The 23,797-nt window shown below is 47.0% G+C and overlaps 1 protein-coding gene across 1 annotated transcript; it reads right to left on the bottom strand.

Moving 5' to 3' along the window:
- Positions 1 to 11,039: 11,039 nt before the first annotated feature.
- MAGEF1 (MAGE family member F1) lies at positions 11,040 to 12,622 on the bottom strand. Its single transcript, XM_034999740.1, has one exon. The coding sequence runs from the start codon at positions 12,358 to 12,360 to the stop codon at positions 11,386 to 11,388; it is 975 nt and encodes a 324-aa protein (XP_034855631.1). The 5' UTR covers positions 12,361 to 12,622; the 3' UTR covers positions 11,040 to 11,385.
- Positions 12,623 to 23,797: the final 11,175 nt, after the last annotated feature.

Here is a 23,797-nt window from a genome sequence, read left to right on the forward strand (position 1 = left end):
TCAACAGCTTTTCATCTTGGCTTCGTCTCTCTTAAGCAGAGTGAGGTTAGGTGTCTACTCCAAGGTCTCCTGGCTAGTAAGTAGGTCTCAAACCTGATTCTTCACCTCCAGATATTGTGACATACCACCATCTCCCTTTCTGTGCTGGAGCCAAGCCTTGATAACTTGTCCATCCATTGGTCCCGTTTGACCCTGAGGTGTGCAGAGAAAGCTTGAATTCACCTATTTTACAGGGAGGCAGTTTGGGCCCTGTGCAGATAAGCGAGTTGCCCACATTTGCACTGCTCATCAGGAGGGACCCGGGTGGGAGCCTGTTTTGATTCTGCATTCTGTGGCCTCAAACTACATCTTCCCACCTCTTTTCCTCCACTGTCAGAGCATCCCAGCCCTCTCCTGAGAAAGTCCTCTCTCCCCATGCGCAGAATACCAGTGAGGCTGGTCTGGCTCTCTCCATGGCCCCAAGCAGAGAGCGGCGAAAAGGACCCTCTAGATAGGTCTCGAATGCTGGCGCTTTGGGAACTGAAGAACACGGCGCCTGGAGCCCTGGGAAGGAGGACGCTGCTGCTTGAGATCCCCCTCTTCATGCCCGTGAGTCAGCCCAGACTGCTCTCCCCGCACCCGCACCCCGGCCCCTGGCCAGAGCAGCCCTGTGGCCGGTTGGCGGCTGTCGCCCAGCCCCCAGCCCCCCCCCCCCCGCTCCCCCCCGCCCCCCGGCCGCCAAGGTTGGCAGCCTCATGGCCACGCTGCTCGACTCTGCGCCTCTCCTTCTCAGTTTATTCCTTCCAGATACACAGTTGCTGCTTTTTATTTGGATCACTTTTCTGCGTTATGGTATTTCGGTTGTTTTTCCAATGCCCGCCCCCCGCCTTTCCCCCGTGGCAGGATTCCTAAGAAGACTAGTTTCTGGAGAGAGCGGCGAGCACATCTGCTCCGTAGCTGCAGCATTCCAGCAGGGCCCCCGTCAGGGGCTCGGGGCTCGGGAGCCGGGCGGCGGCGGCGGGCGCGCAGGGCCCAGGGCGCCGGGCAGTTGAGGCCGGGAGCGGGCACGAGCACTGCGGCAGGCAGGGCCGAGCCTCAGGGCCCGTGGGCGCTGCCAGAGCCCTGCCGCCGCGGTTCGCCAACGGCCCGGCCCCTGTGGCTGCTGGCTCCCTCGGCTCAGCTCTGTGCGTGCCAGCCTTGCGCCGGGAAAGGAAGCGGGAGCCTTCGAAAATACCCTGGCCTCTGTCTCCTCTCGTCAGCAGCTCTGAGGGGTGCGGGTCCCACGTGTGGCGCGTGTGGGAGTCCGCGGGGAGTGTGGCGGCGCACGTGCGTGTCCCAGAAAGAGTGCGCTGGTGGCACGCAGGCTTGGGCGTCACGGGGCGTGGGTTCGAGTCCTGTCTTCCCCACCTACAGCTGCGTGCGCTCGGGCACGTTAGTGTGAAGGCGGGAACTCGTCCCTCACAGCAGTGTGAGGGTTAACGGGCCGATACATGCAAATGCCTCCTGGCACATAGTCAGTGCTCAGTAAATGTTTTCGTTGTTATTATACATGCATGGGGATAGTGTGGAATTTAGTACATTTGGGGTGTGCTTCTTGGACTCTGGAGTGTGAGAATTGCCCCCGGAGCTTGTTAAAAGTGCTGGATTCTGGGCCTCACCTGCAGAGAGTCTGATTCAGCAGGGCTTGGGCAGGCTCAGAATTCACTTTTTTTTTTTTTTTTTTTAAGATTTATTTATTTATTTGAGAGAGAGAGAGAACGAGCAAGAGAAGGGGAAAGGGAGAGAGAGAATCTCAAGCAGACTCCTTGCTGAGCTAGGTGCCGGACATGGGGCTTGATCTTAAGACCCTGAGATCAGGACCTTAGCCGAAATCAAGAGTCAGATGCTCAACCGATTGAGCCACCCACGGGCCCCCAGAATTTACATTTTAATTCAGAGGCCCTGGTGATGCTGATGCACTAGTCTGGGGTCTGATCTGGAATCGTCTGAGGTATCTGGGTTAGTCGGTCCTTGAAATCCTGGGCTCTGGTACATCCATCAGAACAGCTCTGTCAATGTGACTGGAGACTGGGTGAAGGGGTAGAATGGGATGAGGCCAAGGGGTAGGCAGGAGCCACCCCAGGCAGAGCCTCGAGGCTCTAAGGAATTAGGGTTGTTGGGGTTTTAATCAAGGGACTGACAAAGTCCTACTGAGTAATTTGGGTTGGGCCAGCCTGGTTTACAAACCCAGGGCGCAGCAGATGGCAAGGAGGGTGTAAAATTGCAGTTTGCTCAAGGCCAGTGTGGCGGAGGGTCTATGCCCTGAAAGCAGAAGAAGCAGTATCTGGAGAGAGAGAGAGAGAGAGAATCCTCCAGATTGAGCAGCTGCACCAACTGGCTCCTCCCTGAGGCCCAGCATCGGAGCTGTTGGCAGAGCATCCAAGCAGGGCCCGGGCTCTGTGAGCCGAGTGCCTCAGTGGCCGAGCCAGGCCGGGGCCAGACTGGAGGGCATGGCTTAGGATAAGAAGCCGGCTCTGTCAACTCATCCACTCAGGAGCTTGCAGTTTCTTGATTTATTTTTCTCTGCTTTCTCTCTTAGTAAAGATCTTTCAGAAGAATTCTTTGTTTTGACTGAGCTGGGAAAGAAGGAGGTGGGCTGTGCTGAAGCCAGTTGCCCGCTGCAGGGAGGAGGCTGGGAGAGCAGCTGTGGGCCCATGAGGCTGAGGTCTGGGCAGCTCTGAGAGCTGGGTCCCTCTCCCCTGGGATCGCCTTTCAGGTGGTGAATTTGATATGTCTGTAAGTGCATGTGAAGGTGAGTGAATGAGTGTGTGTGTGTGTGTGTGTGCATAGGTTAGTGTTATATACGTGTGTATCCCTTCAATTCATTTAATAGTGGCCACAAAATATTTACTGAGTGTGTCCTCTGTGCAAGACATTGTTCCAGATGCCTGGGATACATCAGTGAGCAAAATGAAGATCCCTGCCCTCAAGGAGCTTACGTTCTATGGGGATTTTGTACATCCAGAGGGGATGGATGGGCTTGTGTGTGTGTCTGTTGCACATTCATAGGTGAAAAATGAGGAAGAATACATGAGTACACAGGCAGACCGGGGTCAGGAACCATCTGCCATTTTCCAAGCATATGATCCTGGGCCAAATACTTAATTTTTCTGAGCCTTAGTTTTCTATGAAATGGGAAAATAATGTCTTTGTCTGACAGTTGTTGTGAAACTAAAGGCAAAAATACCTGGAGAGCTCTAGGCAAAGTGCCTGGTCTATGATAGTTGCCAAGTGATATTTTTTCTTCATGTCTTCCATGGAGTCGGAGGAGATATATCTATGTGTGTGTGCCAAGTTCATGTTTGTGTCTGGGTGAGGTCTGAACATGTGGGTTCTCCCCAAGTAAGAACCTCTGGTCCTCGGAGTATATCTTGTGCTGTGGAGATGTCTCAGGTCCGATTAAAGGTGTGGTGTTGCCTGGAAAGTTCCTTTCTAAACAAGAAGGTCTGCTGGAAAGCAGGGAGAGAAAGGTTACTAAGTCTGGAATCCCATGCATTGGCTCATTTAAGCCTTGGCTTGGGTCTGTCATAGTCCTTCCAGCTGCAGTGTGACTCTTGTTTGAAGTTCTGTTTTTAATGCACACGGAGAATCTTGGCCAACCCTTACTTGACACCCAGCTGCAACAAACTGCAGCTTCTCTTTCCCCAGTTTCGTGACCCCCTGGCCATGCCAAGACCTTCTTAGCCCCCTCCAGATCATTCATAGAAGTAAATCTAGAAGATGGATCCAGAACCAGGACCCAAAAGACAACTGTGGGGGCAGGACTGCATTTCTTTGTAATCTGTTGGGACTTTAAAGATCCTTGCTTTCTCCCACATGGCCAGGAGAGAGGTGGGTCGAGTTCCTGTTCCCCTCCTCTAGACACTTTCCCACTCAGAAAGTCCATGGTTTGGGCCATGTGCTCTAAGAGGCTGACTCAGAGCATCTACCTGCAGCCTCAGTGTCCCTCCTCTGTTCCATGTCTAAGTGTCCATAGGATGTCCAGCTGAGGAGTCGAGACTCAATGTGCCTGAAGTCATATCCATCTCTTGATCCCAAGCCAGCTCCCTCTGGGCGTTCAGCTGTTCTGATGAACAACTCCAGTTTCTTCCAATCACTCCAGCTTGAAATTGCTGAGTCATGCTTCATATGTCTTTCTGTTGCATTTCCCACAGCTAATCGGTTATCAAATCATTTCAAGTTAGTCCCCCAACCAGGCCTTTGCCACTCCCATTCCTGCTGGTCAGACTGTCATCAGCTCCTATTTGGTCTCCCCCTTGGCCTCCCTGCCCCCAGCTTCCCTCTCCTGACCAGCCAGTCCACCTTCCTAGAGCACCGCCATGTGTTCGGTGCCCACCTCCGCCACTGCCCCCCCACTGCTCCCTTCAGCCCCAGCGCCCTCTCCTCTCCTCCACAGACTCCGCTCCGACCTTCCGGTCCCTGGACACTGTGCACACTCCTGCTACCCTGCCTTTGCTGGAATCGTTTCCCTTGCCTGCAATCCTTTTCCCCATTCCAACATTTCACCTAAATCCTAGCCATCCCTAACACTACATAACTCTCCTGGTTTTGGAAGCATTCTGAGCAGGGGCACCTGGGTGGCTCAGTCGGTAAGCGTCTGCCTTCGGCTCAGGTCATGGTCCCAGGGTCCTGGGATCAAGCCGAGGGTCGGGCTCCCTGCTCAGCCGGGAGACTGCTTTTTCTCTCTTCCTCTTCCTCTACCCCCCACCCTCAGCTCATGCTCTCTCTCTCTAATAAATAAATAAAATCTTAAAAAAAAAAGAAAAGAAAAAAGACAACATGGCTGAGCAGGTGGGAAAAGAGGGGAGGAGAGAACTATAGTTGCTAGCAGTTTGCTAGAGGGAGAGCATTTAGTTCAAGTTTGGGGTAGCCTTTTCTTTGGGGAAAAGCAACATAAGCCTGAAAACGTGGAGTCACTGTCAGCCTGAATGCAGATGTTCACTGTTCTGGTTCAGCAACGTAAGTAGCCATCCCTTGGAACAGCCTTTGCGTTCCTTTTTCTCCTAAGGTTTGAGGAGAGGAATTGCGGAGGAGGGGGAAGCCTGGACTGGTCCCTGTACAGGAGACTTGACTATTTTCAGCTCAAGTTTGGAGAGTTACTCGCAGGAGATGGCAAGCATAGATAAGCAGGCTTCCAGAGGAGGTTGGAGAGGGTCTGGCACTGTTGCTTTGGGACCCAGGGGACATACCTTGGCACAGAGTGGGGGAGCAAGATACTCTGTCCACCCCTACAAAGACACAGCAGCTCTCTAGAATCCTGGGGGCATCACAAGAGGTAGCAGTCATGGATATGGCGGGGTGGGGGGTACCCCACAAGGAGCATCTCTAGCAGAGGTTCCTTTCATGGGCTTCCGTGCGCCCCGCATGGTGACTGCTGTGGATAGACGAATTTGTGACATCATTGGAGATGCCCCATTGGGAGCTCCCAGAAATATTTGAGGGAAATATTGCAAGGAATGGGGCTCACTGTCATTGTAACTCATTGTTAAAGTAGCAACAAATCATTTATACCCTCAGCAGGTGAAAACGAAATACACTAGCGATAGATATAAAAACCATGCTGCACCATTAACCATGATTGCCTCTGGGTGCCAGTATCCCCGAGAGTTCATATTCGTCTTTATATTTTTACAGAACTTTCCAAATGTCCCACTACAAGCATTTGTAATTAAAAAAACAAAAGCCATGAAGAAAGAATATTTTCTCTTTCCTTCCCCTTCTGGGCCCAAAGGCAGCCTCAGCCAGGCCTAAGGCCAAAGGCCGCTGTGGTTTCTTCCCCTGCTAGACTCCCACAGCGATTCTTGGGTGCAGACTCGCATCCATTCATTGTTTTAGGACCTTGAGCCCGCTCCTTCGGGGCAAGGAACGCATGGCCTTCTCCTTGACCCCTGCCGCTCGGCTCACTCTGCTTTTGGGAGCTACTTCTCAGTACCCGCTCGGCCCTCACACTTGCTGTGCCGTCTGCCGGCACCCCCCCTCTTCTGCAGTCCCCCCAGACAGCTTGTGGGCCCCCTGCTTATCACCTTCAGTTTTGACTTGGATATCACTTCTCAGTGAGGCTTTCCCTAGCCAGGCAATTTTATTATTTTATTTATTTATTTTTAAAGGTTTTATTTATTTATTAGAGAGAGAGAGGGTACAAGCAGGGGCAACGGCAGGCAGAGGGAGAAGCGGCTCCTCGCTGAGCAGGGAGCCTGATGCGGGACTCGATCCCAGGACCCTGGGATCATGACCTGAGCCGATGGCAGATGCTTAACCCACTGAGCCACCCAGGGGCCCCAACCAAGCAACTTTAAATTGCACATCCTGCTGGCACCCTTTTCCTGGTCTGGCTTCATCTCTTCCTATGACACAGATCTCCATCTGCCATGTTATGTGTTACACTTTTATCCTTTATTACCTGTCCCCTTATACTAGTATGTAAGCTCTGGGAGCGCAAGGATTGTTGTCTCTTTTGTTCTCTGCTGTAATTTCACTACCTAGTATGTACAGAAGATGGACTCTGAGAAACAAACTGAGGGTTTCAGAGGGGAGGGGGGTGGGGGGATGGGTTGGCCTGGTGATGGGTATTAAAGAGGGCATGTATTGAATGGAGCACTGGGTGTTATACACAAACGATGAATCATGGAACACTGCATCAAAAACTAATGATGTACTGTATGGTGACTAACATAACATAATAAAAAAAAAAGATGCTCAAACAATATTTGTGGAATGAGTGAATACATTTTATGAGACTGATAGTTACCACGTACCAGATACTGTGGGTAGGCGCTTGTAATCCCCTCATTCAGTTTTCACAGATTTTGAGGTAGGTAGCATTCTCTCTGTTTTAAAGATGAGGAAACCAAAGCTCAGAGAGGTTGGGTAGCTCCGCGGGAGCCGCATGCTATCACGCGGCAGAGAGTGGGACTAGAATGTAGGTTTGTCTGCTCCAGGGGCCAGGAGCTTTCCCTTTCAGCTCTCCTCTGTCCCCCTGGTTCAGGTAATGTGGCTGTCCCTCACCGTGTTCGACACCCAGTAGGGCTCCTGAATATTCTCAGGCTGAGGCTGCTGCTTCCCTTGCACGAATTCCCTCACTGCTGGGACCACAGAGCTGCTGCTTAGAGGTGTCTTTGCTCAAAAATGGGCTCCTCTCCCTTCTTGTGACAAAAGACCCATAACCCTACAACCAGAGAAGCCAACGTGCCCCTCTCCCTCATCACTGCCTCTACTCTCTAGCCTGCGTGCTCTAGGTTATGGTATAAATGAGCTGGATGAGAGCTTTTCTTTCCTTCTCTCTCGGCCTCATTGTCCCAAAGGGAGGTTGGTCGCTCCCCTAAGAGCCTTCTGAAGACCGGAAGGGTGGAATGCCCATAGGAACCCAGAAGATTTAAGTTCGAGTTCTATATCTGCCGCTCACTAGCTATGTCATGAGCTTGGGCAAGTCATTTAACGTGTGCACTGACAGAATGGAAGGAATTCTTCTTTCCTGCTGGTTTCCCTATTGCATTGTAATATTGGCCAGTGTAGGACCTGCCTCACGAGGCTGTGGGGCAGATGCGTGAGACAGTGCAGTTGTCATACTTAGCACCATGCCTGACACATAAGGCTTAGGAAATGCTGGCTGCTATTGTTACCGGTCATGACTGGCTTGGGAACGGGGTGGGGTCTGCGTTGCATTCAGTCGGTAGAATGTGGTGTGGGCTGCGGATTATAGCTGACCGTACTTCAATCACCCATTAAACTTTGTCCTAGAGTTTCACACTTCTGAGTTTGGAATTCCTTGTTCAAAGTCACAGAGTCATGACTTTTAAAAGGCCTTGATTAGGACTCTTGTCAGAATACCTAACCTCCCTAGGCAGTACACTGTTTCTGCTGGGAGGTGATTGTTACCATCTCTGCCGGGCTGCATGGTTTGAGGAATAATTTGTACAAGCATCAGTTGCCATCATGACCAAGGCAAGGAGCATAATTATCTCAAGTGGGAACTGTGATTGAGCCTGTGAATTGTGGCCTGATTTACAGGGGCTATAAATGAGCTGCCTGCCACCTCAGGGGCATTATGTGCGGGCTCCATGCTGGGGCTGTAATCAACCTGAGCCTGTTTCCAAACATGCATTCTCCAAGTTCCGGTGGGTCCAAAGTCCTCACCCTTGTAAGTGTCAGGATCTCTGCGGAAGCTGTGGCTGAACTGAGAACTTCCCACTGGCCGTTTTCAAGGGAATTTCCTTTCCTGGCGTTGCTTCCCAGTTGTCATATAATAATAATAAGTACGGTTTGAGGTCATCCATCTGCCCCCACTCTCCGAACAGCAATGCCCTGCTCTCCTCACCCGGTGTTTCACCCGACACACACTAGTTCTGCTTATGCCTGAAGGAGGGCTAGAGAGGGGATCCGGGCCGTTTTTCTCCCTCGTGTGAATGACCATAAGCAACAGGAGGCGTTTGTCATCTCTTGCCCTCGCCATGGCCAATGTCTGCTCTACACATGGGCCCAGAGGCCAAACTTTTAGTACTTCTGAGAAGCCGATGATGACATTTGTGACATGGGAGGTCTTTCATGCTGAGGCAAGGGTACGAGTTCTGGCAGCCCTTTGAGCCATGTGCAAACAACGCTGGGAATCATATTCGCAGGCCCGCAAATGTTATTTGATTGTTCCATGGCATGGCAGTCTTAATTTGAGACTTAGCGGAGAGAACAGACTAAAGTAGACTGAGGCAACATGGCCTCTAAAGGGCAAAACATGCTGAGTTTGAGCAAAGAGACACATTCTACACGTAGTCAGCACTCTGAGCACACTGGGGAGAGAGTAAGCAGAGCTGGAATCCGTTCGCAGATAATTCTTCAACTTTATTTTAGCTTCCTTTTTACCCTCCTGCAGGCCAGCGTCTTGTCATAATTAGCCTGGCTACGCAATAGTTGTTTGTATCTCCAGAGAGACGGCAGTGTTTAAAGAAAGAACGTGAGTCCAGAGACAGATGACCCAAGTCTGGAAGGACTCCCGCAAAAAAGGAAATGTAAAATAGTGAAAGTCAAGTTTTTGACTCAGACTTTAGTTCTAATCCTTATTATACACTATCTGTGAGACTTTTCTGGCTTTTCTGACTCTTTGCTTAGTGCAAAATGGAACAGATATGTACCCTGTAAAATTGTAATAAAAATCATCAAAAGATATGTAAAGCATAAAAAAGCTGGCTTCCCTTAGGTATTAAATAAATGGCAAGAATTACTGTCTTGAACCTCTACAAAATGGAGGTGTTTAGTACTACCTCCTTTGCAATGTGGTTGTGAAAAGCGGGGGGAAATGCCTTTGGCCTATAGTAGATGTTTAATAAATGGTACTGTTATTAGTCTTGTCTTTGCTAGGTGTTAACACATCCAAATTTCAGCAGAGTCACATCTGGTACAGGTAAAACGCGGGGGGGGGGGGGGGGCGGCGTATTTCTATGCTATTTCACTGCCATAAGGACTGCAATGGGAACTGAAGATAATTCTACAGGCCCTGCTTGTGTTTTGGAATTGTGAGAACTAAAATCACACACAACATACTGGAAGCCAGGAATGGGGAACAATGTGCTAAAATGAAACACACTAGACTGGGGGGCCAGGGACTTGTGACCTTAGGCAAATCACCAAGTAATCTGACCCTCAGGTGCACACACTGCTGGTGAGAAAATACAAATGCGAGAAAATATCACTGTTATTGTTCTTTGCAGGTAAAGCCAGTCTTCCCACGTTAATCTCTGGAACCCAGCGAAGTCCTTGGCATATAGTGAACACTCAGTGTTTGTTTGTTTAATGAATTATAAACTGCCCAGAAGTCATCTTTTCATTCATTAGTAAACTTTTTTGCCCATAAGCTTATAGTTTCGATCTCAGTCTGGTTTGCTGGATCCCTGAGCCTGTGTCCCAAAGTATTTATTTGTATTCCACACCAGCCTTAACATAGTCAGAAATGTTATTTGAACACAGCTGAAAGCAGGAAAAAACTGCCAGTAAAGTGCAGAAAAGCGGCTCTTCTGTATATGGCAGCTGCGGAGGTGGGGTAGCTTCACAGCCCCCTCTACACCCATCTCTGGTTTGGTTACCACTTTCCCTATTATTCTCTGTATCTTTTCCATAGGATGTATCCCCAGAGTGAAAGTGGCAGGCATTGCAGAGGCTTGAGCGGCCATGTGGATGACCCTTCATGGCTAGTTAAGAATGAGAGCAATGCCTTACTAGTCTCCTCCAAATGGGAGGTGGCAGGTGGAAAGCAGCACGTAGAAACAGGGATGAGGGCCCTAGGCTGCCTAGTGCCAGGGGAGAAATCTTGAAGTGGAACTTCTCGATAGTAGGGGACATCACATGTACCCTCCACCCACAGGACACACCGTTCCTGAATTGTTACAGTATTTGGTTTGTGACAGCTTTGATAGAAAGCTGTTGAGAGAACGGAGATGGAGGGGACCACAACACTAACAGTCATCACTATGCACTGGAATGAGTTGTTCTGGAACAAGAGCCCTGGCAAAGGTGGGGTGTTTTCCAGCTCCACCATGAATCAAGTCTTCTTCCCATGTTATTGAGGGGCACCTGTGCCCTTCAGTTATTCCCAATACCATCTCCCACTCCTAACTTCTGCTTTCCCTTTCCCTCCCCTCCACATGCTTCCCTCTCAATCCCCAAAGTCTGACTAAAGGTAATTTCAGGCAAGCCTCACCCAATCAGCCCAGCTGGGTTAGGGGTCCCTCTGCAGCCTTCAACTCGCTGCTCTGTAATTTCCGGTTTATTTTCTTAATCTCCCATTCCAAAATGTAGGACTTTTATCTAGTTCAGCATTCTATCCCCAAATGCCCCAAACACCACACAAAAGAAGATGCTCAGCAAATGTTTATTAAGTGTACTGGGGTATAGTTCTAATTTATTGTATTTTCATTTTTCTCTAGATACTATAATAGCTAACAAGTAGAGGTACAGGTCAGTCTTTTTTCTTTATACAATATAGACAAAAAGCACTGGGAAGCTAGCCACCAATCAGCTATTTTTTTTCGTGGTACCAGATGATCACACTGCTGAGTTCCTTGAAACCATTAATGTACAGCATTACAATGCTGCGTCATTTGTTCAAGATCACAAAACAAAAATGTAAAGTTTTCGATCCATTTTACAAAACCAGCCAAACGACAACAAAATCCTACAGGAAAAAGTAGACCAATCTCATTTATAAATACCAATTTAACAGTATGTAAAATATAACAAAACATAGCAAGATACAAAACCTAAATCCTAGTTACACAAATACAACTTCTAATTAACGACCTACCCCCAACGATACTGCTTATGACTCCGACAGTAGCTTTTTCATAACCACGAGGACCCCGCTGGCCACCTTTCCACCAGCCCTCACCACGGGCAGATACCAGCCCTATCACTGGCCCTGGCCCTGGCCCTAGCCCTAGCTCTCATACTGGCCTCAGCTCTGGCCTTGGCTCTGGCCCTGTCAGCCTCGTCTGCCAGGGCCTCACGGTACTGCACTGGCCAGTGCTGGGGTTCTTTCTTATGGAGTTTGGCCACGAACCCCAGGACTTTCATCTTGCTGATTTCCAGGTTGCTCCGGGGACCCCAAGAGAATTCACATTCCGGCGGATCGGTGTGAGGCACCTGCCTGTAATTGAGGTATCGCTGCTGCACAAAATCTTCCATAATCAGCCTCTTCGGGTACCCGAAGAGGAAGTGATACTTTGAGGGGCGTACCCCCAAACGACGTAGCATCTCCCAGACCTGTGTCTCCCTGGCACTATTACCTTTCATGTAGATAAGGCCCAAGATCATTATTAAGAGACCCAATCTGGGGCCATCTCCTCCCAGATCCTCCTCCTCCTCCTCCTCCTCCTCCAGAGCTTTTAGTTTGTTGATCAGGATGTAAGTGTGGTGCTTGCGGCCAAACTGTTTCAGCTCGAAACCAAAGACATACCGCAGATGCTCTGCGGCCCTTGCGATGATCTCAGGGAACAGATCCTTCAAGTCTCCGATTACGTATTTCACCATCTCGGTGCGAGTGATGGGACTCTTCTTCTTGTCCTTCACCAGTAGGAACTGCACCAGCTCGGCCACCGTCCGATCCAGACGGCGGTAGGCCCTGCGCCGGGCCAAGGCTTTGGCTGCCAAGGTCCTTGCGCCTTTTGGGGTGATGGTTGAGTCCGCAGCCCCCTCCTCCCTCCGGGCGCCAAGATCCTCCATGGGGGTCTCTTGCAGGAGGGGGCTCGGGACCTCTTTCTGAGAGGCGGTCAGGGCCTGGGTCTCACCGTCACGGCCGCCATCCTTCTCCCCCTCGGCCCGAGGGATGGGGAGAGCCCCGTTCTCGGGTTTCAGCAACATGTTTCGGGCAGGCAGGTGCAGAGCGCGTACACGGGCCAAGGGGTGTGCAAGCCGCTGCGCAAACCCCGGCGGAGGGGGGAGACAGAGCCTGCGGCAGCGGGAGGAGGACCAGGGGAGAGGTCAGAGAGGGCTTTCGGGATGCCGGGCTGCACTGCAGAAGACTCGGGACCCTTGCCGCAACGCCGCCGGCGCCGAAGACCTGTGCGCCGCAGACCTGTGCGCCGCCCCGGCGCAGCCTCAGTGTGCGCCCGCGCGCCGGTTCGCCGGAGCACTTCCGGCCAGCTCAGCCAAGATGGTGGCCCCGGGGCCGCGCGAAGCCCCGCCCCTTCCGGCTCCCTACGGGTTTGGGTTTGCACGCAGGGGCGGTGGGAAGTGTGCCTTCAGCGCTGCCTTTTAGGCTTCAGAGCTGGGGGAAGGTGATCAGGGCTTTCTCGTCCAGGGCATGCAGAATGGAAAATGTTTCCATGGACAAGGTTGAAATAGGGATGGCGTTCTAGCCACGTCTTTTCAGCAAATGCTTATTTTAAGTGTGTGCGTCTGGGATTTTGAGTGTTTTTACTGGCTCAAGTGCAGAGTGCAGGGAGGTGAAGGCTGGGAGATAGGGCTGTGAGGGCCAATCAGGGAAGAACTTTGCACAGGATACTAGGGAGATTGAAATTTATTCTAAACATGATGGGAAGCTACTACTGGGAGTTTAAGCAAGGGAGTGTCCGGACCAGATCTCTATCTTTACAGTCTCTCTGGTGGCAATGTGGAGGATGGTTTGGAAGTAGGGACGACCAAAAGCTAGGAATCCAGCTTGGAGTCTTTTTATAGTGCAGAATAGGAACTGAGACTTGGTTTGTCTTGTTCATTGGTGTATCCCCAGCGCCTAGAACAGTGCCTGGCACCTACAGGCTCTCCACAAATACTGTAAAATGTAGGATGAGGTGGCAAGGATAGCAGATTCTACAGGGGTGAGAGGAAAATACAGCTGGCAGAAATATTGACTGATTGGAGGAAAGGGGAGATTCTTTGACCTAATCAAACGTAACTACTCCCATTACTTTTTATCTTTTTGCATACCCCCAGTTCTTTCCTCTCTCCTCACTTTCCCTACCACCCTCCTTTTTCCTCCCTCCCTCCCTTCTTCCCTTCCTTCCTCCCTCCCTCCCTCCCTTTCTCTCTCTCTCGCTTTCTCTCTTTTATTTCAGGGCTCAGCTTAAATGTCACTATTCCAAAGCCTTCCTTAATCTCCATGCATGGAAGTTATTTACTGCCATCTCTGAATCACCATAGCAATTTACATTTATTTAGCATCCACTTATATAGCCCTTATTATATCCTAGGCTCTGTTCTAACCACTTTTCAAATATTAGTGTGTTTAATTCTCACTGAGGTACTGTTATCATCATCCCCATTTTATAGATCTGTCTTTCCTATGGCATTTGCTATTTGCTAGCTATGTAATCTTGGGCAAGTTACCTAAATTCCCTGCCCCTCAGTTACCTTTTCAGTAAAATGGATATAATAGCAGTAACAACATTATGGGGATTATGAAGTAATGCATATAAAGTATTTAACGCAGTGCTCAGCACATATTGAGTGTTCAATAAATGTTAGCTGTTACTTTATTGTATATTTTTAATGTGCTGATACTGTGCTAAGTGTTTACATGCATTAACTCATCTAGTCCTAACAGCCCTGCTAGATAAGTGGTATTATTATCCCCATTTTATAAGTGAAGTAACACAGAAAGAGGTTAAGTAACTTCCTCAACATCACATGACTGAGATTTGAACCCTCTAGTATGACTCAAAAGACCATGCTCTTAACCACGATATTAATAGATGTTAATTATTATTATTGGCCATACTCTGCTTTGTATTATAATTATTTTTGTGCTTATCTTATTACCCTCCCAAACCAAACATCCTAAAAGCTAAGGCTATGTCTTTAACTCTTGAAGAACCCCTCAGAGTCAGCACTCAGTATATAATTGTCACTGAATAAATGACGAAAGGCTTTTTTTTTTTCGACAGGAAATAACATTTATTTTAAGTAAATATCCGACAGTCAGATTTTTCTAGATGTAATCATGAGCTCTTCACTTTAAAAACCTCTGAAAATGTATACCCATAAGTATCTGACTTAGAAAAACTGCAAGTGTGTGAATGAAGCAGAAGGATGTTTATTACGGTCTAGCTTGAGGCTGTTACTAGTTTTCATAGTGCCAAACATCCTGTGTACAATATAATTTCATCCTCACAAATCCCTATTAAGGTATTTTTACCCTCATTTTACCAATGGGGAAATAGTCACAGAAATCACCTGCCTCAAACCAATCATCTGTTAAGAGCTGGACTGGAGACGAGAACCTAGAGCTCTCTCTTCTGAAGACTGTACTCATGACTGTCTTCACATACTCATGCTGGACTGCCTGGTTATCTGTTTCTCCTGAAGGTAGAGAGAACCACTCCTACCTAGAAGGACGTGCTAGAGATAAAAGAATTCATTTACGTATTCTCTCAATCCAAGCATTGTCAAGAAGATATGCAGGAGATAGATGCATGGGAATGAGCATACAAGAGATAGACTGAATGGAAAGAATTTTGAGGGACAAATTTGCAGTAATATGACTGGATTTTAGAAACTGAATGAATAATGTAATACTACACATCAAAAAAAAAGGAACTACTGATACAACATGGATGAGTCTGGCGGACATTATGTTGAGTGAAAGAAGAAAGATACAGAAGATTACATACAATAGGATTCCATTTAATTGGATGTTCAAGACAGGTTAAACTAATCTGTGGTGATAGAAATTAGAACAGTGGCGGTCTGGAGTGGGGTTGACTGGAAAGGGGTATGCAGGAACTTTCTGGGAGTGCTGGAAATGTTCTGTGTCTTGATTTGGGTGTAGGTATTCGTCAAAACATGTCAAACTGTACCCTTAATATCTATGCATCTCACAATATATAAATTATACCTCAAAATTATTTTTAAAAGATTTTTAAAATACTAAATGAATAGGCCTTTGGGTATAAGGGGGGGGGGGGCATAAAAGGTGAATGGCTTTGTTTTTACGATTTGCCAATCCCTGGATGCTACAGTGGTCTACCGGAAGGGACCTAGACCATCATTTTTACCGTTCTGATCCTGCCTACCTTATACAGGACCAGCAGACTTTGGAAACAACCCTTACTTAAGCTATTAGAAGGGAGGCAATGCATACCTCTTTGTCTGAGGAGCGAAGCAGCAAAACAAACACTTTGATGACTATTGCTTGAAACCTTCCTGAGGGAGGATCTTTCATAGCCCAGAGTAGTCTTTGAAAGCCCACAGTGCTTAGCCCCTTTTAGTCTGCAGAAAGGGTTAAGGGAGTTACACTGGAAAGGCAGAATTGCACGATGAATTATCCTGGAAATGTCCAGCACTCTGTGGGTGTAGAAGAGGTGTGTCCCAGAACAAAGCCCTGAACTAGGTCAGAAGTCCTGAGCTCTGGTGTCCCTCCTCACCCACTCATTTGGTGACCTTGCCCAGGACACTCAACCTCTTTGGGCTACTGTTTCCTCATCTGTAGGCCTCCTTGCTTGGCCTGTCCCCACAGAATTATTTTGAGGTTAAGTAAGATTATAAATGTAAACGTACTTTTAAAGTGCTCTACATTAAGAAATATAAAATGTTACAGACTTTTTTTTTTTTTTTTTAAAAGATAAGTGGTAGAAAAAATCTCAGTAATGAGGGTGACTCGTCTCTCATGCAGACGTTTTGGAACGAGTTTACACATTCCTGGTTGAAAAAACCGTCTGGCCAAAAAAAGATTAAATAAAGAAATGTCAAGTCCTGACACTCCTTCTAAGGCCAGCGAACGCTTTGGTGGGGAGCCAGGGTTATCTTGTTGGATTCCTTCTCAACTTGGCACTAGAGGCCTCCAAACTCTTGAGTGCCTTCTTCACAGAGATGCTGAGTAACATGTCACCCCAGATTTGAGTGAGTCCCAGTCTGCACAGGTGCTTGTGCCTTTGCTATTTCTGCCGACAGTTTTGACAGCCATGCAAGCCGATCCGGCTCAAAGAAGGGATCAGAGGAAGAGCTTTGTCCCGTATTCCTGGGCCAGGGTGGGGGAAAAAGGAGCTCAATTCTGTTACAGCGGAACGGGCAGAGCGTGAAGCCGTGGGTCCTGGAGGAGCGGCTGGGATTGAGGCAGGATGGCTGGGCGGATGATTCGACCTGACTTGGGTAATGAAAATTGTTTGTTACTGTTTGAAGAGCAATTGTGCAAGCAACAGTGCTTCTGTGTTAGGCTGCCTGTGACCCACCAGTATCTGTAACCTAACACCCAACGCAGAGGAGGAGCAGAGCCTGGCCAGCGGGGGGAGGAGAGAGATGCAGGGGGTGGGTGGGGGGGTGGGGGATGGCGTGCACAGGGCCCCCTTCTCCCTCCTCCACCGTCCCACCCCCTCTCTAAACCTCGAAGGAGAGTTGGCGAGAAGGCATTTGCCACCTGGACACAATGAGACCCAGTGCGAGGGGCAGGCGTGAGGCTGGCTGCGAGCCAGGGCCCTGGTCTGAATGGCCGTCGCCAAGGGACTGCCAACAGCCCATCTCTCTCCCTGAGGGGCCAGGCCAGGACCCAGGCGGGGGCCCTCAGCCCCCAGCCCCGAGGCCCAACTCACGCCATTCGCTGGCCGTGATCAGAATGCGCGGGACCCACGGGCTTTGAGCAGCTGAACAGAGCCGCTTCCCCTCGGCGGGCCGCCGGTTCGTTTGGATTAGAGGAGGCTCTCCGGAGTCCCTTTGTTGGCTGCTTGTTATTCCGCACGCACGGAGCCCTGTGCATTCATCTTTATTAGTTCTAATTGCTTCCCTATTCTAATGGGATCTTGATATTCCCATACAATTGAAAGGAAATGTATTCATTAAAATAACTCTTCTCCTAACTGCCGCTGCAAGCTGCTCCTCTAAGTGACATTGTCTCTCTAGCCGTAGCCTGCTGAGGCCTCTTATTAAGACTCTAGTCAAAAGCCAACTTTGGGCAGCAAACTTTCCTTGCAGGAGTTTCCAGACACTGAAGAGAGGGCGCTTTTTAATCGGCTCACACACTGAAGTTGGAGGCCAGCTGGTATAATTGGGGGTGCTGCTCTGGGGGGCCGGGGGGAGAAGGGCTCGCCTCCAGCTCTGCCTCCCATAACAATGACCCCTTTCTGCACACCAACCGGCTAATTTCGAGGGCTACCCACACCCCGCCGTCATCTGTGTGAAACTTCTTGTTTATGCCACAAGCAGTTACTAGGTGTGTTCTAAGTGCGAGGCGCTGAGTAAGGTGCCGTGAGAAGTGTGAAGACGGAGCCGTAGTCTCAAGGTGTTTATGGTCTCCGTGGGTGGCTCCCAAGTCCCGGTCCCTAAAGTTAGGCAGGAGAGGAAAGGCTGGGACCGCTCTCTGTATTCAAAAAAGCTTAATAGGATAGAGAACTTAGACAAGCCGGCTGCTATTCCATAAATGTGTTTGGTTTCATAACCCAAATCTTTCAAGCCGTGAGATCAGGGGGGTAATACAAGAAGCTTCTTTGGGACATTGGGAGCCATTGATCTATCTGGGGGGGGGGGGGGGGAAGAAACCATTATACAAAAGAATGACTGCGTAAACGTATGTTCTTCCCACGAGTGATGCAAATAGCATGCTGGAGGAGTTGGGAGGAGGGGAAGGGAGCATGTGCTGGGTCCTACATTGTTGTCCGGATGGGATTTTATCCCTGTAACAGCCCTGCCAGAGAAGCGCGATTATTCCCCCATTTTACAAATGAGATCGAAGAGGAATTAGGTGCTTCGTCTCGTGTCAAGAGCTGGAGGTTCCAAAGCACAGGCTGTTTTCAGGGCATCGCGTGATCTGCCCCGTTGTATCTGTCAGGAGCACACCGGGCAAGGGCCGTCAGAGTTCAATGTGGAAGGTGGTGTTCGCGTCCCCTTGAGGCCTTTGGGGGTGCTGTCAGCGCGCAGAGTGGGGTGCACGGGAAGCAAGCGTCTGAGGAGCACAGAGGCCGGGAAGAAGCTGGAATATCGGGAGATGACGGGAGTGCAGGTGGCCCAGTGACTGGGGAGCGTGCGCCGGAGCAGTGGGAAGGAGGCAGAAAGGCGGGCGAGGGCCGAATTGTCAGGGGCCTTGCCTGTCGGGAGTCTGGATTTTAGGCTACAGGTACTTCTCCAAGGAGGACCCCTGAGCCTCCAGATAAACACAGTATCTCTTGGGGTGCCTGGGTGGCTCAGTCGGTTGGGCGTCTGCCTTCGGCTCAGGTCATGATCCCAGGGTCCTGGGATCGAGCCCCGCATCGGGCTCCCTGCTCGACGGGGAGTCTGCTTCTCCCTCTCCCACTCCCCCTGCTTGTGTTCCCTCTCTCGCTGTGTCTCTCTCGTCAAATAAATAAATAATTAAAACAAAACAAAACAAAACAAAAAACAACACAGTATCTCTTCCAGGAGGGCCAATTCTCCTTGAGGTGAATAATTTTAAGCATCTTCATATTAAAGGAGATTCAGATACATCATGGAATAGAATGTGCCATTCTCATGAGTTTTTAAGAGGAAACAGAAGCCTTCAAAGAGCGCTTGGGTGTGCTGGCAGGGGCTTTGGGCTGCGCGGTCCCCTGGGGGCGCTGAAGGCATTGCTTTTGTCTGCTGTTGGTGTACTTCAGCGGGAAAGTTTGAGAATTACTGACTTGGGATAAAATGTTTTGGTTCCAGGAATAAAATAATTAGCTATATTTTCAGAAGGGTGGCAGGGGCTTGGAAGATAGATTGGACAGGGCAGGGACTGAGGGCAGGAGTCCAGTGAAGAGAATGTTGTGGTTAACTCTCAGGAGACATGAAGGGCCCAGGGGGCTGCCCGGGGCCTCAGAGCCCGCCTCTCTGCCGTGGCCTTTCTGGAGGGGGGCCATCCGAGAGAGCCCACCTCCCCCCACAAGCCTGTCCTTCCTCTTGAGGGGCTCAGCGATTAGGAGGCGGTAGCAGAAGCAGCCAAAGGAGGGCCTGGGCCAGGAGCGGCCCCTCGCAGATGACCTTCGTGCGCTGGTCACGTCACCCACCACACTGCCCACCAACCACCTCCCAGCCCGGCAGGTTTGCAGCTTTAACTGCCCCTCTCCTTTTGGAGGGGTAACATTTTTCAGATAGTTTAGAATTTGTCTTTTTTTTTAAATTTTATTTATTCATTTGAGACACAGAGGTAGAGATTGAGAGAGGAGAGAATGAGCAGGGGGAGAGGCAGAGGGAGAAGGAGAAGCAGGCTCCCCACTGAGCAGGGAGCCCGATGCGGGGCTCCATCCCAGGACCCCTGGAGCATGACCTGAGCTGAAGGCCGATGCTCAACTGACTGAGCCACCCGGGCACCCCTCCCTGTTACCTTTAAAGCCTATTTTTACGTACTTAAGTTGTTTTAAGTTTTTCTTTATTACATACAACGTGATGAACTCACTTGTGGCTAAATCTTTCACAAGGCAATATTACAAATAGTATTTCCTTTTATTTTATATTATACAAATAACCATTTCATTGCAGATAAATGGAAGTTAAGAAAAAAAGTAAGCACCTGTCTTCCTACCATTCAGACATCATACCTATTTACCTTTCAGAACCTATCCTTACAGATTTTATTCTATGCACATATTTATATCTGTACCCAAATACATGCACCCAGTAAAGTCTGTAAGTCTAGTATAAATATATTTTTATGAAAATAACACTGTTTGCCAACCTTCCTTCTTACTATATAATGATTATCCTTGTCATTTGGCAGTGTTCAGTATTACTTTATTGCTTTCTAATAATACATTGTATAAGTATACAAACATTTCTTTGTCCTGTGGTTCCTCATTTGAATTTTTTCCACAGCACTCTTTTTTATTTTTTTGAGAGAATTCTTTAAATATTCAGGATGTTAAATTTTTGGTCATTTTGCACATTTTTCCTGGGTTATTTATTTTCCCTTGAGTCTTGTTTAAGGCAAGTCTTTATTTTGTGATTATAGAAATAAAACATGGTCATTGTACAAAAGTTAAAAAATATAGATAAAAAGAAAAATAATTAAAATTAAATAACCCTAAATCCTCCTAACTGGAGATAACCACTATTAATATTTTAGAATGTATCTTTCTAGGTTTTCCTTTTTCCCGATATATATAAGAAAATGGCCATATAGATATGATTTTTTTAAAAAGACAAAATTCTTCTATATATATTTCTGTGATCTACTTTATGCACTAAATCCGTTTTGAAAATCTCTCATGTCAACACAAATGAATCTGAACCATCATAGATTAAATGAAGTTTATTTTTAAAATAGACAATACTTGGGCTGCCTGCCTTGTTCAGTCGCTAGAGCATGATCTCGGGCCCACGTTGGGCAGAGAGATTACTTAACGGAAAAATTTTTTTTAATAAAAAATAAGATAGACAATACCTTAGTTTAAAAATAGTTCAAAAATCAAAACAATATAAAAAAGTAGATATTGTGGGGTGCCTGGGTGGCTCAGTCGGTTGGGTGTCTGCCTTCAGCTTGGGTCATGATCCCAGGGTCCTGGGATGGAGCCCCTCGTCAGGCTCCCCACTAGGTGGAAAGTCTGCTTCTCCCTCTGCCTGCTGATGCCCCGGCTTGTGCTCTCTGTCAAATAAATAAATAAAATCTTAAAAAAAAAAGTAGACATTGAGAATTCTTGCTTCCATGCATGTCCTGCTTCACCTGGTTTTCTTTCTTTCTTTTTTTTTAAACAGACAGGGTTTTATTACTTTCAGGTGTACAATATAGTGATTCAACAATTCCATACATTACCTGGTGCTCACCACTAACAAGTGCACTCTTTAATCCCCATCCTCTATTTCACCTGGTTTTCTGATTTCCCCTCCCACAGGTCACCGCTTTTAATAGTTATAATGTTCTTTTTTGAAAATACAAGCAAATGCAATTATGTATGCCCCATCCTTTCTTACACAGAAGTTAGCACACTATATACATTATTAGGCACCTAAAAAAAAACCAAAACCAAAACCTAATAGTATACAGTGGAGACTTTTTCTTATCACTATATAGAGAGTTTCCTGGTATAACATGGTGTAGATGGACCATAATATCTAACCAATTTCATATAGTTGGGCATTGTGGTTATTTTCAAACTTTCAGTATTACAAACAATGCTATAATACATGCAAATTGTAATTTTTGTATGTGTGCTAATATATTTGCAGGAAAAATTCTGAAGGTGAAATTGATGAGTCAAGGGGTAAATATATAAATAGCATTAATAGAAAATGTCAAATTGGACTTCATAGGAGTATACCATTTTGTATTCCTACAGCATTGTATGAGGACGCGTGTTTCCCTACAACATCCTCCCGTTGGTGTATTTTGGATATGTACAAATCTGATAGGTGAAAAATGGGTATATCATTGCCACTACAATTTACACTTTCTTCTTATTAACGAAGTTGAACATTCTTTCATGTGCTTAAAAGCCATCTGTTTTTTTTTTGTTTTTTTTTTCCCTGAAAACAGGTATTTTTTCTATTTGGTTATTGGTTTCCTTGATTTACAGAAATAAATTATATATTATAGTGATTGACCCTTTGTGAAATGAGTTGTGATTTCTTTTCCTCCAGTTAGTCATATACTTTTTTTTTTTTAATTATGGTGCTTTTATCATACAGGAATTTTAAGACTTTTATACAGCTGTACTTATCAGTCTTTTATTTCATGATTTCTGGATTTTTAATCAATTAAAAAGGTCTTTGGGGCGCCTGGGTGGCTCAGTCGTTAAGCGCCTGCCTGCGGCTCAAGTCATGATCCCAGGGTCCTGGGATCAAGCCCCGCATCGGGCTCCCTGCTCTGCAGGAAGCCTGCTTCTCCCTCTCCCACTCCCCCTGCTTGTGTTCCCTCTCTCGCTGTGTCTCTCTCTGTCAAATAAATGGATAAAATCTTAAAAAAAAATTTTTTAAAGCCTTCACCCTAAGATTATAAAGGAGTTCTATTATTCTAGTAATTTTTAAAAATAATTTTTAAAAATTTGAGTATAGGTGACACACAATGTTACATTATTTTCAGGTGTACAACATAGTGATTCAATCTTCTGGTAATTTTATGGTTTTATTTTGTGCATTTAAGTCTTGGATCCAGCTGATGCTTATCCTGGGGTACTGTGTAAAAAAACTGGCCCAGTCTCTATCTTTTTTCCAGTTAGCGAAACACCATTTATTAAAAAGTCTGTCTTTGCCTCACTGATTTAATATTTAGCATATATCAAATTTTCATATATGTTTCTGTCCCATTGGCCTATTTGTGTATATAGCATCCTTTTTGGTAGCTGCATGGTATTGCTTCTTATGTATCTAAAATACTTTATTTGACAAATTCATTTTTATTAAACATCTAGGTTGCTTCCAATTTTTCAAATTCCATGGAGTGCCTCAGTGAATAAAATCCTTGCACAGATTTTATGTATGCCTTTGTGTTTAAGTGGATCAATTCTTTCCCTTGGATAAATTTTATACATGGAATTACTGGGTCAAAAAGTATGTGCCTTCTTAGGCTTTTTTCATACATCTTGCCAAAATGCCTTCTAGAAAGATTGTACCAATTTACACTCCCTCCAACAATGTATAAGTGCTGATTTCCCCTCACCCATGCCAACTCTCAGTATTATCATTCTTTTTAATCATTGCCAATCTGATCAGCAAAAGAGAAAAAAGTTCTCTCATTGTTGTTTTAATTTGCTTTCTTTGAATGCTAGTGAGGTTGAATATTTTTTCAATTTATGGTGGGTTTTGATGTACAGAAGTTTTTAATTTTTTATGTAGTCAAATCTATCAATCTTTTCCTCTATGGTTTCTGCTCTTGTTGACATATTTAGAAAGTTCTTCCTCATCTTAAGATTATAAAATATTCACTTATTATTTTCTTCTAGTATCTTTATGGTTTCATTTCCATCTTTATCCATCTGGTATTAATTTTGATGAATGGTGTGAGCTGGGAAATAACTTGTATTCTTTATTTATTTATTTCCCAAATGGATACCCTGTTCTTTCATCACTGTTAAAAAGCATATATTTGTGTGTGTGTGTGTGTGTGTGTGTATAACTATTCCTAAAATGAACAACTTGAACAGCTGGATACTGAGGGTAATCCAGCTCTAGGCTTTGGGTCATCATTAGAAATATCAGTTATCATACTAAACAGGCACATACTGCGCTTTCCAACATATGTGGGCTTTTGAGCTAAACTGACCAACATTTGACATTCAAATTCCAGCATTGCATCTCCATGCTTGGGCAACTTTGAGCAAGTCTCCATTTCTTCATCTGTAAAATGGGGTCATAATACTTATCTCCTAGGGCTGTGATGAGAATTCAATGAAGTAATGTGTGTAGCAACTGTCAACATATGCCAACATGTCACAGTCGACGCACATCA

This window comes from Mirounga leonina, unplaced genomic scaffold (assembly GCF_011800145.1).
Source record: "Mirounga leonina isolate KUSES-001 unplaced genomic scaffold, KU_Mleo_1.0 Mir_115, whole genome shotgun sequence".
Taxonomy (NCBI): Eukaryota; Metazoa; Chordata; class Mammalia; order Carnivora; family Phocidae; genus Mirounga; species Mirounga leonina.

What these genes read in the sequence shown, in the direction of transcription:
- MAGEF1 (XM_034999740.1), bottom strand. Translation starts at nt 12,360, where the DNA reads ATGTTGCTGAAACCCGAGAACGGGGCTCTCCCCATCCCTCGGGCCGAG.